Here is a 17,736-nt window from a genome sequence, read left to right on the forward strand (position 1 = left end):
TATAATTTTAATACCTTGCATCACCATTAAATTATAATTATCTCTATTTTCTTTCCAGTAAATAGACAAGCTTTCTTTTGTTACATTAAAGAAATCCAATATAAAACTTTCTAATAAAAACTCTGGAGATGAGATATTTTTAAATAAAATAAAAATAAATGATCAATTCACAAACTAACATATATAAAAACAAAATAAGTATAAAGTATATGAGTTGGGTAAAGTTGATTAAGTCTTAAAAATCTTAATTTATCACTTAGCTCTTAATAATCATTCATTAGATTATTCTACTAGCTATCATATATAATATCTATATTATTTTATTTTGATGGGTTGAGTTAATTCAACTTAAATAATATAAATATTATAAATGAGTTGTTTTTTTAACATCTTTTATAAAATTTATTTTTCCCCGACCATTATGAACATTCAAATATTGTTTGTTTTCTTTTGTTTCCATTTCTCTAGTCATTACTAAAATTAAAAATCTTCCTTCAATTATTAAACCCGTAGAAAATGAACAGCGGGGAAGTCACAAACTACTCAGTTCATCTCTCTAAATGTGTGTTTGGCTTAGAGATATGAATGACTTTTTTAAAAATTACAATCATCTCAAAGCATAAATTATACCCCACAAAAATAAAATAAAAAACATGTATTTTATGTGATTCCACAAAAAAAAGTCAACCACACCTCTATCCCCAAGATCCTTTATAAATCTCAACTCCCTCCAGTATTTTTTGACAATTAAATCCCTTTATTACCTTATAATTAATTTAACTCCCTTTAACTAAAAAAAAATCACAATTAACTATTAAGCTCTGTTTTTTAAACCCTAATCGAAATTCCCAAACAACGTACCCTGAGCCGAAAGAGCACTGGACCGTAGACACGATGGGCCGTACTTAGACCCAGCCCACTAAATATAAACCTGAGGCAGCGGTAAAGTACGGCCCATCCTTCTTACGTTTCTCAGTGCTGCGTTAAGGTTACGCAAGACGCGTCCAACATAAGCAGTGCGTATTTATAACGCGGTAAGATCTCTCCCTGGTCCGTTTCCAAAATCCCAACAGAGAAGAAAAATGGCGAGTGGCGGTGCTGCTGCAGGTGGCGGTGGAAAGGTGTCGTTCAAAGTGACGCTCACCTCCGATCCGAAGCTCCCATTCAAAGTGTGCGTTAATTCCTTTCAATTTCTTTTTTTTTCCTTTCATGTGTGGTTTATCTCTTTTAATTCAATCTGTTAATATTTGAAATTTCAGATTTAGCGTACCGGAAGCAGCCCCTTTCACGGCCGTTCTCAAATTCGCTGCCGAGGAATTCAAAGTTCCTCCCCAAACCAGCGCGATCATTACCAACGGTAATTCTCTCCCTTTGTGTTTGTTATTCTTATTGTTTAGAACAATTTATAATTTAGCATTCTCTTATTATTTATTATCAATATATACATGCCTCCGATGCATTAAGAAAAAAACATCGTTTCATAACTTTCTTTTCTTTTTTGTTACATGTAATGAGAAAGTGCTTATGTAAATATGAGAGCAGCAAAATGTTGAGGTCGTTTAAAATAATTTGATGAGATCTTCTAAGACAGTGTTGAATTATCACCCTGTGAACTGTTGTTTAACTTTTAATCCTTTCTACAATGAGTTTTTTGCGTCTTGTATTTCAAAAGTGATCTCTTGGTTTTTTAAAGTAAGAGGTTTTTTTGGGACTGGAAAACTCATCGCCCTTGCATTACTTTTAACTTTCCTGTGAATTTTGTACCGGAAAGCATCTCTTCTTTTAGAATTGAAAGAAACTTGAATTCGGGACACCATGTTCTGAAAAAGCTCATGAAAAATAGATGCGCGAACAGAGAATGGAGGGTTTCAGTCGGTTTAAAATATTCTGGTTCAACCCTGGTCTTTTGATTGGGAAAAGCTGCTAAATTCTATGTGACTGTGGGATAAGTAAACATCTAGTGGTTTTTCCTTTTCAAAAGTGGAAGGCTGCTCTCTTGATGCTTTTGCACTCAACTGAGATGGTTGAACCAGTGTCTCATCAGAGATTACATTTGGTATTTTTTGAATACCAATTTGAGCTTGGAAAATGATACCATGTGAACTATTTGTTCAGTCCCTGCTAAACTGTTTTTTCGCAATGCAGTCCCTTGAAAGATTGAGGCTTGTTTCCGTGGTTGAAAAGTCAAAACTTTTATGCATTGTTTGTAGACCCAGAGGATTATTGGATGCCCCTGCAGCAGTTCTGCTGGAATTCTATTTTGGTCTGTGCTTGTCTTGGACTTTGATTTGGTGGCGTGAGAAAAATTATGATTCAATTTCTGCTTCTCCTTTTTATTCAATTTCTGCTTCTCCTCTTTCCATACATAAAACCAGAACTTTTTTATTGGGATGGTGTTGGATGATTTTCAACAACTGATTTAGACGCAAGCAAGCACTTGGGATTTCTGTAACAAAATTCTCCTGATTTATAGTTGCCTTGTCCCTGGGATTGGAGATTTCCTTGAAAAAATTGATTGTTTTGACGATTGCGTCATCTCATTTTGTTTTGCACTTGTACCCTCTCTCGCTCTGAAATTTAGAGTTGGGAAACGGGTAGCATGGGTTTTTTGCGTCTTGTATTTGAAAAGTGATCTCTTGTTTTTTAAAAGTAAGAGGTTTTTTTGCGACCGGAAAAATCATCGCCCTTGCATTACTTTTAACTTTCCTGTGAATTTTGTACCGGAAAGCATCTCTTCTTTTAGAATTGAAAGAAACTTGAATTCGGGACACCATGTTCTGAAAAAGCTCATGAAAAATAGATGCGCGAACAGAGAATGGAGGGTTTCAGTCGGTTTAAAATATTCTGGTTCAACCCTGGTCTTTTGATTGGGAAAAGCTGCTAAATTCTATGTGACTGTGGGATAAATAAACATCTAGTGGTTTTTCCTTTTCAAAAGTGGAAGGCTGCTCTCTTGATGCTTTTGCACTCAACTGAGATGGTTGAACCAGTGTCTCATCAGAGATTACATTTGGTATTTTTTGAATACCAATTTGAGCTTGGAAAATGATACCATGTGAACTATTTGTTCAGTCCCTGCTAAACTGTTTTTTCGCAATGCAGTCCCTTGAAAGATTGAGGCTTGTTTCCGTGGTTGAAAAGTCAAAACGTTTTTGCATTGTTTGTAGACCCAGAGGATTATTGGATGCCCCTGCAGCAGTTCTGCTGGAATTCTATTTTGGTCTGTGCTTGTCTTGGACTTTGATTTGGTGGCGTGTGAGAAAAATTATGATTCAATTTCTGCTTCTCTGTTTTATTCAATTTCTGCTTTCCTCTTTCCATACATAAAACCAGAACTTTTTTATTGGGATGGTGTTGGATGATTTTCAACAACTGATTTAGACGCAAGCAAGCACTTGGGATTTCTGTAACAAAATTCTCCTGATTTATAGTTGCCTTGTCCCTGGGATTGGAGATTTCCTTGAAAAAATTGATTGTTTTGACGATTGCGTCATCTCATTTTGTTTTGCACTTGTACCCTCTCTCGCTCTGAAATTTAGAGTTGGTAAACAGGTAGCATGGGTTTTTTGCATCTTGTATTTGAAAAGTGATCTCTTGTTTTTTAAAAGTAAGAGGTTTTTTTGCGACCGGAAAACTCATCGCCCTTGCAGTACTTTTAACTTTTCTGTGAATTTTGTACCGGAAAGCATCTCTTCTTTTAGAATTGAAAGAAACTTGAATTCGGGACAACATGTTCTGAAAAAGCTCATGAAAAATAGATGCGCGAACAGAGAATGGAGGGTTTCAGTCGGTTTAAAATATTCTGGTTCATCCCTGGTCTTTTGATTGGGAAAAGCTGCTAAATTCTATGTGACTGTGGGATAAGTAAACATCTAGTGGTTTTTCCTTTTCAAAAGTGGAAGGCTGCTCTCTTGATGCTTTTGCACTCAACTGAGATGGTTGAACCTGTGTCTCATCAGAGATTACATTTGGTATTTTTTGAATACCAATTTGAGCTTGGAAAATGATACCATGTGAACTATTTGTTCAGTCCCTGCTAAACTGTTTTTTCGCAATGCAGTCCCTTGAAAGATTGAGGCTTGTTTCCGTGGTTGAAAAGTCAAAACTTTTATGCATTGTTTGTAGACCCAGAGGATTATTGGATGCCCATGCAGCAGTTCTGCTGGAATTCTATTTTGGTCTGTGCTTGTCTTGGACTTTGATTTGGTGGCGTGTGAGAAAAATTATGATTCAATTTCTGCTTCTCTGTTTTATTCAATTTCTGCTTCTCCTCTTTCCATACATAAAACCAGAACTTTTTTATTGGGATGGTGTTGGATGATTTTCAACAACTGATTTAGACGCAAGCAAGCACTTGGGATTTCTGTAACAAAATTCTCCTGATTTATAGTTGCCTTGTCCCTGGGATTCGAGATTTCCTTGAAAAAATTGATTGTTTTGACGATTGCGTCATCTCATTTTGTTTTGCACTTGTACCCTCTCTCGCTCTGAAATTTAGAGTTGGTAAACGGGTAGCATGGGTTTTTTGGGTCTTGTATTTGAAAAGTGATCTCTTGTTTTTTAAAAGTAAGAGGTTTTTTGGACCGGAAAACTCATCGCCCTTGCAGTACTTTTAACTTTTCTGTGAATTTTGTACCGGAAAGCATCTCTTCTTTTAGAATTGAAAGAAACTTGAATTCGGGACAACATGTTCTGAAAAAGCTCATGAAAAATAGATGCGCGAACAGAGAATGGAGGGTTTCAGTCGGTTTAAAATATTCTGGTTCAACCCTGGTCTTTTGATTGGGAAAAGCTGCTAAATTCTATGTGACTGTGGGATAAGTAAACATCTAGTGGTTTTTCCTTTTCAAAAGTGGAAGGCTGCTCTCTTGATGCTTTTGCACTCAACTGAGATGGTTGAACCTGTCTCATCAGAGATTACATTTGGTATTTTTTGAATACCAATTTGAGCTTGGAAAATGATACCATGTGAACTATTTGTTCAGTCCCTGCTAAACTGTTTTTTCGCAATGCAGTCCCTTGAAAGATTGAGGCTTGTTTCCGTGGTTGAAAAGTCAAAACGTTTTTGCATTGTTTGTAGACCCAGAGGATTATTGGATGCCCATGCAGCAGTTCTGCTGGAATTCTATTTTGGTCTGTGCTTGTCTTGGACTTTGATTTGGTGGCGTGTGAGAAAAATTATGATTCAATTTCTGCTTCTCTGTTTTATTCAATTTCTGCTTTCCTCTTTCCATACATAAAACCAGAACTTTTTTATTGGGATGGTGTTGGATGATTTTCAACAACTGATTTAGACGCAAGCAAGCACTTGGGATTTCTGTAACAAAATTCTCCTGATTTATAGTTGCCTTGTCCCTGGGATTCGAGATTTCCTTGAAAAAATTGATTGTTTTGACGATTGCGTCATCTCATTTTGTTTTGCACTTGTACCCTCTCTCGCTCTGAATTTTAGAGTTGGTAAACGGGTATAATGGGTTTTTTGGGTCTTGTATTTGAAAAGTGATCTCTTGTTTTTTGAAAGTAAGAGGTTTTTTTGCGACCGGAAAACTCATCGCCCTTGCAGTACTTTTAACTTTTCTGTGAATTTTGTACCGGAAAGCATCTCTTCTTTTAGAATTGAAAGAAACTTGAATTCGGGACATGTTCTGAAAAAGCTCATGAAAAATAGATGCGCGAACAGAGAATGGAGGGTTTCAGTCGGTTTAAAATATTCTGGTTCATCCCTGGTCTTTTGATTGGGAAAAGCTGCTAAATTCTATGTGACTGTGGGATAAGTAAACATCTAGTGGTTTTTCCTTTTCAAAAGTGGAAGGCTGCTCTCTTGATGCTTTTGCACTCAACTGAGATGGTTGAACCAGTGTCTCATCAGAGATTACATTTGGTATTTTTTGAATACCAATTTGAGCTTGGAAAATGATACCATGTGAACTATTTGTTCAGTCCCTGCTAAACTGTTTTTTTCGCAATGCAGTCCCTTGAAAGATTGAGGCTTGTTTCCGTGGTTGAAAAGTCAAAACTTTTATGCATTGTTTGTAGACCCAGAGGATTATTGGATGCCCCTGCAGCAGTTCTGCTGGAATTCTATTTTGGTCTGTGCTTGTCTTGGACTTTGATTTGGTGGCGTGAGAAAAATTATGATTCAATTTCTGCTTCTCCTTTTTATTCAATTTCTGCTTCTCCTCTTTCCATACATAAAACCAGAACTTTTTTATTGGGATGGTGTTGGATGATTTTCAACAACTGATTTAGACGCAAGCAAGCACTTGGGATTTCTGTAACAAAATTCTCCTGATTTATAGTTGCCTTGTCCCTGGGATTGGAGATTTCCTTGAAAAAATTGATTGTTTTGACGATTGCGTCATCTCATTTTGTTTTGCACTTGTACCCTCTCTCGCTCTGAAATTTAGAGTTGGGAAACGGGTAGCATGGGTTTTTTGCGTCTTGTATTTGAAAAGTGATCTCTTGTTTTTTAAAAGTAAGAGGTTTTTTTGCGACCGGAAAACTCATCGCCCTTGCATTACTTTTAACTTTCCTGTGAATTTTGTACCGGAAAGCATCTCTTCTTTTAGAATTGAAAGAAACTTGAATTCGGGACACCATGTTCTGAAAAAGCTCATGAAAAATAGATGCGCGAACAGAGAATGGAGGGTTTCAGTCGGTTTAAAATATTCTGGTTCAACCCTGGTCTTTTGATTGGGAAAAGCTGCTAAATTCTATGTGACTGTGGGATAAATAAACATCTAGTGGTTTTTCCTTTTCAAAAGTGGAAGGCTGCTCTCTTGATGCTTTTGCACTCAACTGAGATGGTTGAACCAGTGTCTCATCAGAGATTACATTTGGTATTTTTTGAATACCAATTTGAGCTTGGAAAATGATACCATGTGAACTATTTGTTCAGTCCCTGCTAAACTGTTTTTTCGCAATGCAGTCCCTTGAAAGATTGAGGCTTGTTTCCGTGGTTGAAAAGTCAAAACGTTTTTGCATTGTTTGTAGACCCAGAGGATTATTGGATGCCCCTGCAGCAGTTCTGCTGGAATTCTATTTTGGTCTGTGCTTGTCTTGGACTTTGATTTGGTGGCGTGTGAGAAAAATTATGATTCAATTTCTGCTTCTCTGTTTTATTCAATTTCTGCTTTCCTCTTTCCATACATAAAACCAGAACTTTTTTATTGGGATGGTGTTGGATGATTTTCAACAACTGATTTAGACGCAAGCAAGCACTTGGGATTTCTGTAACAAAATTCTCCTGATTTATAGTTGCCTTGTCCCTGGGATTGGAGATTTCCTTGAAAAAATTGATTGTTTTGACGATTGCGTCATCTCATTTTGTTTTGCACTTGTACCCTCTCTCGCTCTGAAATTTAGAGTTGGTAAACAGGTAGCATGGGTTTTTTGCATCTTGTATTTGAAAAGTGATCTCTTGTTTTTTAAAAGTAAGAGGTTTTTTTGCGACCGGAAAACTCATCGCCCTTGCAGTACTTTTAACTTTTCTGTGAATTTTGTACCGGAAAGCATCTCTTCTTTTAGAATTGAAAGAAACTTGAATTCGGGACAACATGTTCTGAAAAAGCTCATGAAAAATAGATGCGCGAACAGAGAATGGAGGGTTTCAGTCGGTTTAAAATATTCTGGTTCATCCCTGGTCTTTTGATTGGGAAAAGCTGCTAAATTCTATGTGACTGTGGGATAAGTAAACATCTAGTGGTTTTTCCTTTTCAAAAGTGGAAGGCTGCTCTCTTGATGCTTTTGCACTCAACTGAGATGGTTGAACCTGTGTCTCATCAGAGATTACATTTGGTATTTTTTGAATACCAATTTGAGCTTGGAAAATGATACCATGTGAACTATTTGTTCAGTCCCTGCTAAACTGTTTTTTCGCAATGCAGTCCCTTGAAAGATTGAGGCTTGTTTCCGTGGTTGAAAAGTCAAAACTTTTATGCATTGTTTGTAGACCCAGAGGATTATTGGATGCCCATGCAGCAGTTCTGCTGGAATTCTATTTTGGTCTGTGCTTGTCTTGGACTTTGATTTGGTGGCGTGTGAGAAAAATTATGATTCAATTTCTGCTTCTCTGTTTTATTCAATTTCTGCTTCTCCTCTTTCCATACATAAAACCAGAACTTTTTTATTGGGATGGTGTTGGATGATTTTCAACAACTGATTTAGACGCAAGCAAGCACTTGGGATTTCTGTAACAAAATTCTCCTGATTTATAGTTGCCTTGTCCCTGGGATTCGAGATTTCCTTGAAAAAATTGATTGTTTTGACGATTGCGTCATCTCATTTTGTTTTGCACTTGTACCCTCTCTCGCTCTGAAATTTAGAGTTGGTAAACGGGTAGCATGGGTTTTTTGGGTCTTGTATTTGAAAAGTGATCTCTTGTTTTTTAAAAGTAAGAGGTTTTTTGGACCGGAAAACTCATCGCCCTTGCAGTACTTTTAACTTTTCTGTGAATTTTGTACCGGAAAGCATCTCTTCTTTTAGAATTGAAAGAAACTTGAATTCGGGACAACATGTTCTGAAAAAGCTCATGAAAAATAGATGCGCGAACAGAGAATGGAGGGTTTCAGTCGGTTTAAAATATTCTGGTTCAACCCTGGTCTTTTGATTGGGAAAAGCTGCTAAATTCTATGTGACTGTGGGATAAGTAAACATCTAGTGGTTTTTCCTTTTCAAAAGTGGAAGGCTGCTCTCTTGATGCTTTTGCACTCAACTGAGATGGTTGAACCTGTCTCATCAGAGATTACATTTGGTATTTTTTGAATACCAATTTGAGCTTGGAAAATGATACCATGTGAACTATTTGTTCAGTCCCTGCTAAACTGTTTTTTCGCAATGCAGTCCCTTGAAAGATTGAGGCTTGTTTCCGTGGTTGAAAAGTCAAAACGTTTTTGCATTGTTTGTAGACCCAGAGGATTATTGGATGCCCATGCAGCAGTTCTGCTGGAATTCTATTTTGGTCTGTGCTTGTCTTGGACTTTGATTTGGTGGCGTGTGAGAAAAATTATGATTCAATTTCTGCTTCTCTGTTTTATTCAATTTCTGCTTTCCTCTTTCCATACATAAAACCAGAACTTTTTTATTGGGATGGTGTTGGATGATTTTCAACAACTGATTTAGACGCAAGCAAGCACTTGGGATTTCTGTAACAAAATTCTCCTGATTTATAGTTGCCTTGTCCCTGGGATTCGAGATTTCCTTGAAAAAATTGATTGTTTTGACGATTGCGTCATCTCATTTTGTTTTGCACTTGTACCCTCTCTCGCTCTGAAATTTAGAGTTGGTAAACGGGTAGCATGGGTTTTTTGGGTCTTGTATTTGAAAAGTGATCTCTTGTTTTTTAAAAGTAAGAGGTTTTTTGGACCGGAAAACTCATCGCCCTTGCAGTACTTTTAACTTTTCTGTGAATTTTGTACCGGAAAGCATCTCTTCTTTTAGAATTGAAAGAAACTTGAATTCGGGACAACATGTTCTGAAAAAGCTCATGAAAAATAGATGCGCGAACAGAGAATGGAGGGTTTCAGTCGGTTTAAAATATTCTGGTTCAACCCTGGTCTTTTGATTGGGAAAAGCTGCTAAATTCTATGTGACTGTGGGATAAGTAAACATCTAGTGGTTTTTCCTTTTCAAAAGTGGAAGGCTGCTCTCTTGATGCTTTTGCACTCAACTGAGATGGTTGAACCTGTCTCATCAGAGATTACATTTGGTATTTTTTGAATACCAATTTGAGCTTGGAAAATGATACCATGTGAACTATTTGTTCAGTCCCTGCTAAACTGTTTTTTCGCAATGCAGTCCCTTGAAAGATTGAGGCTTGTTTCCGTGGTTGAAAAGTCAAAACGTTTTTGCATTGTTTGTAGACCCAGAGGATTATTGGATGCCCATGCAGCAGTTCTGCTGGAATTCTATTTTGGTCTGTGCTTGTCTTGGACTTTGATTTGGTGGCGTGTGAGAAAAATTATGATTCAATTTCTGCTTCTCTGTTTTATTCAATTTCTGCTTTCCTCTTTCCATACATAAAACCAGAACTTTTTTATTGGGATGGTGTTGGATGATTTTCAACAACTGATTTAGACGCAAGCAAGCACTTGGGATTTCTGTAACAAAATTCTCCTGATTTATAGTTGCCTTGTCCCTGGGATTCGAGATTTCCTTGAAAAAATTGATTGTTTTGACGATTGCGTCATCTCATTTTGTTTTGCACTTGTACCCTCTCTCGCTCTGAATTTTAGAGTTGGTAAACGGGTATAATGGGTTTTTTGGGTCTTGTATTTGAAAAGTGATCTCTTGTTTTTTGAAAGTAAGAGGTTTTTTTGCGACCGGAAAACTCATCGCCCTTGCAGTACTTTTAACTTTTCTGTGAATTTTGTACCGGAAAGCATCTCTTCTTTTAGAATTGAAAGAAACTTGAATTCGGGACATGTTCTGAAAAAGCTCATGAAAAATAGATGCGCGAACAGAGAATGGAGGGTTTCAGTCGGTTTAAAATATTCTGGTTCATCCCTGGTCTTTTGATTGGGAAAAGCTGCTAAATTCTATGTGACTGTGGGATAAGTAAACATCTAGTGGTTTTTCCTTTTCAAAAGTGGAAGGCTGCTCTCTTGATGCTTTTGCACTCAACTGAGATGGTTGAACCAGTGTCTCATCAGAGATTACATTTGGTATTTTTTGAATACCAATTTGAGCTTGGAAAATGATACCATGTGAACTATTTGTTCAGTCCCTGCTAAACTGTTTTTTCGCAATGCAGTCCCTTGAAAGATTGAGGCTTGTTTCCGTGGTTGAAAAGTCAAAACGTTTTTGCATTGTTTGTTGACCCAGAGGATTATTGGATGCCCGCTGCAGCAGTTCTGCTGGAATTCTATTTTGGTCTGTGCTTGTCTTGGACTTTGATTTGGTGGCGTGTGAGAAAAATTATGATTCAATTTCTGCTTCTCCTCTTTCCATACATAAAACCAGAACTTTTTTATTGGGATTGTGTTGGATGATTTTCAACAACTGATTTAGACGCAAGCAAGCACTTGGGATTTCTGTAACAAAATTCTCCTGATTTATAGTTGCCTTGTCCCTGGGATTCGAGATTTCCTTGAAAAAATTGATTGTTTTGACGATTGCGTCATCTCATTTTGTTTTGCACTTGTACCCTCTCTCGCTCTGAATTTTAGAGTTGGTAAACGGGTATAATGGGTTTTTTGGGTCTTGTATTTGAAAAGTGATCTCTTGTTTTTTAAAAGTAAGAGGTTTTTTTGCGACCGGAAAACTCATCGCCCTTGCAGTACTTTTAACTTTTCTGTGAATTTTGTACCGGAAAGCATCTCTTCTTTTAGAATTGAAAGAAACTTGAATTCGGGACAACATGTTCTGAAAAAGCTCATGAAAAATAGATGCGCGAACAGAGAATGGAGGGTTTCAGTCGGTTTAAAATATTCTGGTTCAACCCTGGTCTTTTGATTGGGAAAAGCTGCTAAATTCTATGTGACTGTGGGATAAGTAAACATCTAGTGGATTTCCTTTTCAAAAGTGGAAGGCTGCTCTCTTGATGCTTTTGCACTCAACTGAGATGGTTGAACCAGTGTCTCATCAGAGATTACATTTGGTATTTTTTGAATACCAATTTGAGCTTGGAAAATGATACCATGTGAACTATTTGTTCAGTCCCTGCTAAACTGTTTTTTCGCAATGCAGTCCCTTGAAAGATTGAGGCTTGTTTCCGTGGTTGAAAAGTCAAAACGTTTTTGCATTGTTTGTAGACCCAGAGGATTATTGGATGCCCATGCAGCAGTTCTGCTGGAATTCTATTTTGGTCTGTGCTTGTCTTGGACTTTGATTTGGTGGCGTGTGAGAAAAATTATGATTCAATTTCTGCTTCTCCTCTTTCCATACATAAAACCAGAACTTTTTTATTGGGATTGTGTTGGATGATTTTCAACAACTGATTTAGACGCAAGCAAGCACTTGGGATTTCTGTAACAAAATTCTCCTGATTTATAGTTGCCTTGTCCCTGGGATTCGAGATTTCCTTGAAAAAATTGATTGTTTTGACGATTGCGTCATCTCATTTTGTTTTGCACTTGTACCCTCTCTCGCTCTGAAATTTAGAGTTGGTAAACGGGTAGCATGGGTTTTTTGGGTCTTGTATTTGAAAAGTGATCTCTTGTTTTTTAAAAGTAAAAGATTTCTTCACTGATTCTAATCCCTGAGGATCATTTTATGCCCGTGCAGCAGTTCTGCTGTTGTTGTATTTTGTTCTGTATTTGTCTTCGATTTTGATTTGGTGTTGTGGGAGGAAATTAAAAAGTTTTGATTTCTGCTTCTCTTTTTCCTATACATAAAACCAGAAATTTATTGGTATGGTAATTGATGATTTTCAATGATTTAGACGCAAGCAAACACTTGATATTTCTGTAACAAATTGCCCTGATTTATGGTTGCCTTGTCTCTGGGATTTGGGACTTCATAACTAAAATTGATGGTGGTATTATGAAGAGATTTGCCATCTCAAATCAACGGGACAGAAAAATCCTATTTGGTTTCTTAAATGAATCGCCTGCATTTATCTTTATTATGCCTATGAACATGTGGTTTAGGCCATTCTGATCACTCTTTCCCTCGTGTCTTTCACTATTTCTTACATCATACTTCTTGTTTTACTTCTGTGTGTAGATGGAGTAGGAATCAATCCTCAGCAAAGTGCAGGTATGCCATGCTCCCTTTACATTTTAAGCTGTGTTGTCAGTTTTTTTTTTTATGTTGTCTCTTCAAGTATTTGTGATATTCGCATCTGTGCTGATTGAGCAGCTGCCTCGTGTCCCATCTCCATTTTCCGGTTGCCATTTTCAGCGTTATAATTTGAAAGAGAAGTATGCCACTGCTAGTAACCGCTGGCATTATGAGCAAGGCGCTAATCATTTAGCATTAACCTTGTCCATCTTCACCAGATAACACTAACAAGTGATAAGATTTCTGTTTAGGATATTATCACTATATCATAAATGCATTAACAATGCATGAATGCTATTGCCTCCCTTTTCATTTGCTAGCTCCAGGCGATATGAAGTATCTGTTGATGATGATATAATTTTAGTAGTGATTTGTGCACTACGCCGCACTGTTTTTAAGTATTTTGATATTTGTTTCACGTGACTTTGACGTGCTAGGCAATGTCTTCCTTAAACATGGTTCTGAACTGCGCCTGATCCCGCGTGACAGGGTTGGAGCTTCTGAATGTTGAAAATATGATCATCATCAGACTGAAAAACTGGTTAATCTTTGTGCTTACTCTGGATCTTATTTTCTTCTATACCATTCTATAACTTTTAATTAGTGTAACTGGTATCATAATCAATATGAATTGAGATGGAAGGTAGCTGCAATGCATGGTCTTTCAAGTTAATCATAATAGAAAGGTCTCTTTGCCCTTTTTCTTAGTCCTTTCTCTTTCATTATGTGGAGCCTTGTTTTCATCAGAGATTTGAGCTGGGGGTGGATGATAATAGGCCATAGGCCTGGTTGCTTCTAATCACGGCCGACACAGATGCAGTGGTTTTAATAGTTAAACTGCTGTACCTTGACTTACTGGGAGCTACCCTGTTGACGGATCGAGGTTAGATTCACCTGCCTTGTTGATAGGTTACTTACATTTTTTTTTTGTGGGAAACCGCTATGACATGAAAGCGTTGCTCCTGGACTCGCTGCTGTTGGAAAACGTTATTTCCACTTCAGCGTTATACTTGGTCTGAACTACCATGAAAAGTTTTGTTTTTTTCTCTAGCAAGAGAAATCCAGAAACTAATTGGTGTCGGAATGTGCATGCCTTGCCCGAGGATAATTCAATAACGCATTGCCTAGGTGCGGGGATGTGCGTGTTTTATCTGAGCTCAATGTGCTAGTTGCAAACAGAAAAATCCAAATCGCACGATTGGTCAAAAATTGCCTTTTTTACACGCGTGATCATCGTGTAATATTTGTCCCTTTTATTTGTTGAAAATGATCGCTACCTAAGACCTTTTGCAGAGGCAGAGTAATGAGCTGGCTTTCCTACTCTTTCCATCAAAGTGCATGGTGCTTACCCTATACCCCCATTGTGAAGATAATACGAGCTTGCCGACCAAGCTGACCAATAGAATGTGTGTTCCAAATTCTCAAATGAAGTCATGTTCCTCTTTAAGCACCCCCGAAAATATATTAATATTAACAATATACTAAAAGGCCTTTTAATTATACTTATAATAATATATAATAATCATTATTATTATTATATTATATTATAATATTTTTTCCGTTTACTGTTTTTTCATTTTTTTTGTTTTTTTTTATTTTTTTTTGTTTTTTATGCCTTTAGGGTTTTTTTTTTGCTTTTTTCTTTGTGTTTTTTTCTTTTAAAGAATTTTTTTGTTTAATTTAGTTTGTTAATGGTAAAAAAAAATTTATTTAATTATCATACTTTCAAGACACGGATCCCGAGTTTGACGGTTTAACCTGGTTTGACGAGTTAATCTGGAATTTTATTTTTTTTTGTTTTTTTTATTTTTAATTAATTTTTTTATTTAGTTTTGTTTGTTAATGTTAAATTTTTTTTATTTAATTATCAAATTTTCATGACTTGTATCCCGAGCTTGATAGGTTAATGCAGTTAATTATGGGTTAACCCGTTAATTTTTTTTTCTATTTAGTTATCAAACTTTCATAACGCGAATCTAAGGTTTGACGGGTTAATCTGGTTTGAAGGGTTAACCCAGTTAATTCAGATTTTTTTTCCTTTTCTTCATTAGTTTTTTTCTTCATGTTGGTTTTTTTTCTTTGTTTTTTTTAATTAATCTATTTAATTATCAAATTTTTATGACATGACCTTGCAGTCACACCCACATCCAAGGCTCTTGGATCCGGTGTTGCAACCAGACTCACTTAAACTTGAGTCATATAAGTTTAATATTATTATAAATATTATAAATATTACTCTTGAGTTAAGCGTTGTAGCGAGACCAAAGGCTCTTGGGTATATCTTTGCAGAAAGACATAACACTATTAGATCTTAGCTTTTTTTATATATTTTTTATGCAAAAAAAAAAAAATAACCCGTGGCGTATGCCTTTGTTTTGTTTTTTCTTTCTTTTTTTAAGCTTTTTACTGTGGTTTGCACAATGCAGTTCACGGTGAAAAAGTTGATGCCTTTAATTTCTTTTTTTATCTTTTTTTCTTCTTTTTTTTGTTTTGTAATTATTCTTTTAATTTAGTTTCTTAATATTAAATTTTTTCTGTTTAATTATTAGACTTTCATGACACGGATCTCAGGTTTGATGGGTTAACCTGGTTTGACGGGTTAACCTGGTTACTAATCTGAAAAAGTTGATTCAGATTATTTTTCTTTTTCATCATTAGTTTTGTTCTTCCGAATTCATTTTTTAATATTGTATGCAGTTCACGGTGAAAAAGTTGATGTCTTTTTTTTTTTAATTAACTTTTTTTTATTTAGTTTGTTGATATTAAATTCTTTTTCTATTTAGTTATCAGACTTTCATGACACGGATCTCAGGTTTGACAGGTTAACCCAGTTAATTCAGATTTTTTTCTTTTTATTCATTAGTTTTTTTCTTCATGTTGGTTTTTTCTTTGTTTTTTTTCTTTTAATTAATCTATTTAAGTATCGCACTTTTATGACACAATCTTGTAGCCAGACCCATATCCAAGACTATTGGGTTTGGTATTGCAACCAGACTCACTTAAACTTGAGTCTTTCAAGTTTAATGTTATTATAAATATTACTTTTGGGTCAGACGTTGCAGTCAAATCTAAGATTTTTGGATATAGCTTTGCAAAAAAACCTAATACTTTTAAATTTTAGTTTTTTTAAATATTTTTTATGTAAAAAAATTGACCTGCGGCATCGCGCGGCTCATGTAACTAGTGTGTGTGTATATATATATATATATCACGTGGTCTCTAGCAAGTCGGTAAAGGAGGAGAAAGGGGGAGGGGCGTCCTGAAGAAACGAGGTCCACAGTGATGGGAGGACATGTGCATTTAAAGTTGCACTGAATCTTTTGGCTCTTGAAATCACAATTGAATCCGATCACTGACCCATAACAATAGCCATCTTATTCATGTCTTCTAATAATGTTTGCCTGGTCGGGGCCAGCGACAGGAAGGAGCCCACCCCGCCAGTATTTTCAGATACTTTCTTGTGAGTGGCATTTACACTTCTCAATTGTTACGTTTCTAGCTAGGGTTACGTGTTGCGTTGGAGACGGGACACGTCAACTACTGATATTATCAGTTTTGTTACAGCTTCAGCTTTTGTTGAGGTCGGAGCTGCTAGCTATGGTTGCAGCAGCCGTGATTGTAGTAGTTGTAAAAGTGTGGCAATGTGCTGTTATAGCTACTGCAACCATAGCTGACAAATGGTTTTCAAAATCTTTATTTTATAGCTTATAACTTTTAGCTTTCAACTGGTTTCCAAAACTTTACCGAATATCATTTTAGAATGTTACAGACTGTGATAATGGTAATGGTTTAACGTGGTTTTATTTAAAAATATAATAAAATAAAATTATTTTATTTTTAAAAAATTATTTTTGATATCAATTTATTAAAACAATCTAAAAATATATATAAAAATATTATTTTAAATAAAAAAATTTAAATTTTTTATTTAAATAAATATGATTTGGACAGCATTTCCAAACAAGACTTATAATTTTCAATGAAAAATCTCCGAGCTAAATACAGCCGGAGATCATGAATTGCCAAAGGGGCTTTTAGATGCCTTGTGGAGATCCAGACGATACCGCAGCAGCGACCATAAAATACTTCGGTTCTTGTTATGCGCTTTGGAGGAAGCATTTTGTGATGTTAGCGAAGTTGGAAAATGGATTCTGGTGAGGGTTGCTTGGTTCGTCAACGTCCTCTCCTTTTTTGTTGGCGTAGATTTGAGTTTGAAAGGCTGATTGGACAGGGATAGTAAGCGATCCGACCGTTAACCTATTCTATATTTACAATTTCACTCTCGCTCTATATCCGTTTAAAACATCTTTTTTTTATCTTCTACGTTTGTTTTACCTGAAATTTTAGAGGTATAAAAATATATGGCAATTTTTTTTTATAGCAGCCAGTAATTAATTATAAAAGAAACACGGTAATAATAGAATGATGATAATTTGGGGGTAAAGAATATTTTTTCCATTTCTATTTTCATTTTTCTTCTCCGTCTTCTAATTTTCTCTTCATTTACTGTGTTCAGAGACGATGTGACAACTTAGCTAAAAGCCGTGAGCGAGTCCATCGAGATGAAAAGTAAAGGGGGCACAAACGAAAAGAATTATCAAGGGCGTCGTGCCGAGGCCGAATTGACAAGTTTAACCTCATAAGGTAAAAAACAATCCCAAAACATCAGGGTACTTTGGTAAATGAGAGCCCCGTCAATCCAATCTGCTGCTTGGGATCCCGCAAAAGTGGATAAAACCACATTTATCGGAGAGATTCAGGCCCTTCTTTTTCATGTCTTTTGTGCTTCTTCCATTCCCTCACGTGATACTGTCACCTCTCTTCCCTCGCTCCTTTTATCAATCATTACATGATTTTTTCTTCGACGCTGTTTTTTCTGTTTTAAAAATATTTTTGAAAACATTTATTTTTTTATTTTTTCTTTACTTAAATTTAATATTTTTTGGTATTTTTATATATTTTTTATATGATAATGTTAAAATTAATTTTTAAAAAAATAAAAAATAAAAATATTAT

At 35.9% G+C, this 17,736-nt stretch overlaps 1 protein-coding gene and 1 long non-coding RNA gene across 3 annotated transcripts; both read left to right on the forward strand.

The window, feature by feature from the left end:
* The first annotated feature begins 1,002 nt into the window (after window positions 1–1,002).
* On the forward strand, window positions 1,003–13,427 carry LOC18096220 (ubiquitin-fold modifier 1). 2 transcript variants are annotated; one of them, XM_024594035.2, is made up of 4 exons: window positions 1,003–1,171; window positions 1,260–1,357; window positions 12,664–12,696; window positions 12,799–13,427. In XM_024594035.2, the coding sequence occupies exons 1-4, from the start codon at window positions 1,083–1,085 to the stop codon at window positions 12,846–12,848; spliced, it is 270 nt and encodes an 89-aa protein (XP_024449803.1). In that variant the 5' UTR covers window positions 1,003–1,082; the 3' UTR covers window positions 12,849–13,427. The 2 variants fall into 2 exon arrangements, with proteins under 2 accessions (XP_024449803.1, XP_006386380.2); XM_006386318.3 differs by having other exon boundaries at window positions 13,158–13,427.
* Window positions 3,954–12,146, forward strand: LOC127904999 (uncharacterized). The gene is made up of 3 exons (XR_008058544.1): window positions 3,954–4,573; window positions 5,528–6,482; window positions 10,308–12,146. It is a non-coding gene; the product is annotated as an uncharacterized LOC127904999 (long non-coding RNA).
* Window positions 13,428–17,736: the final 4,309 nt, after the last annotated feature.

Source organism: Populus trichocarpa, chromosome 2, assembly GCF_000002775.5.
Source record: "Populus trichocarpa isolate Nisqually-1 chromosome 2, P.trichocarpa_v4.1, whole genome shotgun sequence".
Taxonomy (NCBI): Eukaryota; Viridiplantae; Streptophyta; class Magnoliopsida; order Malpighiales; family Salicaceae; genus Populus; species Populus trichocarpa.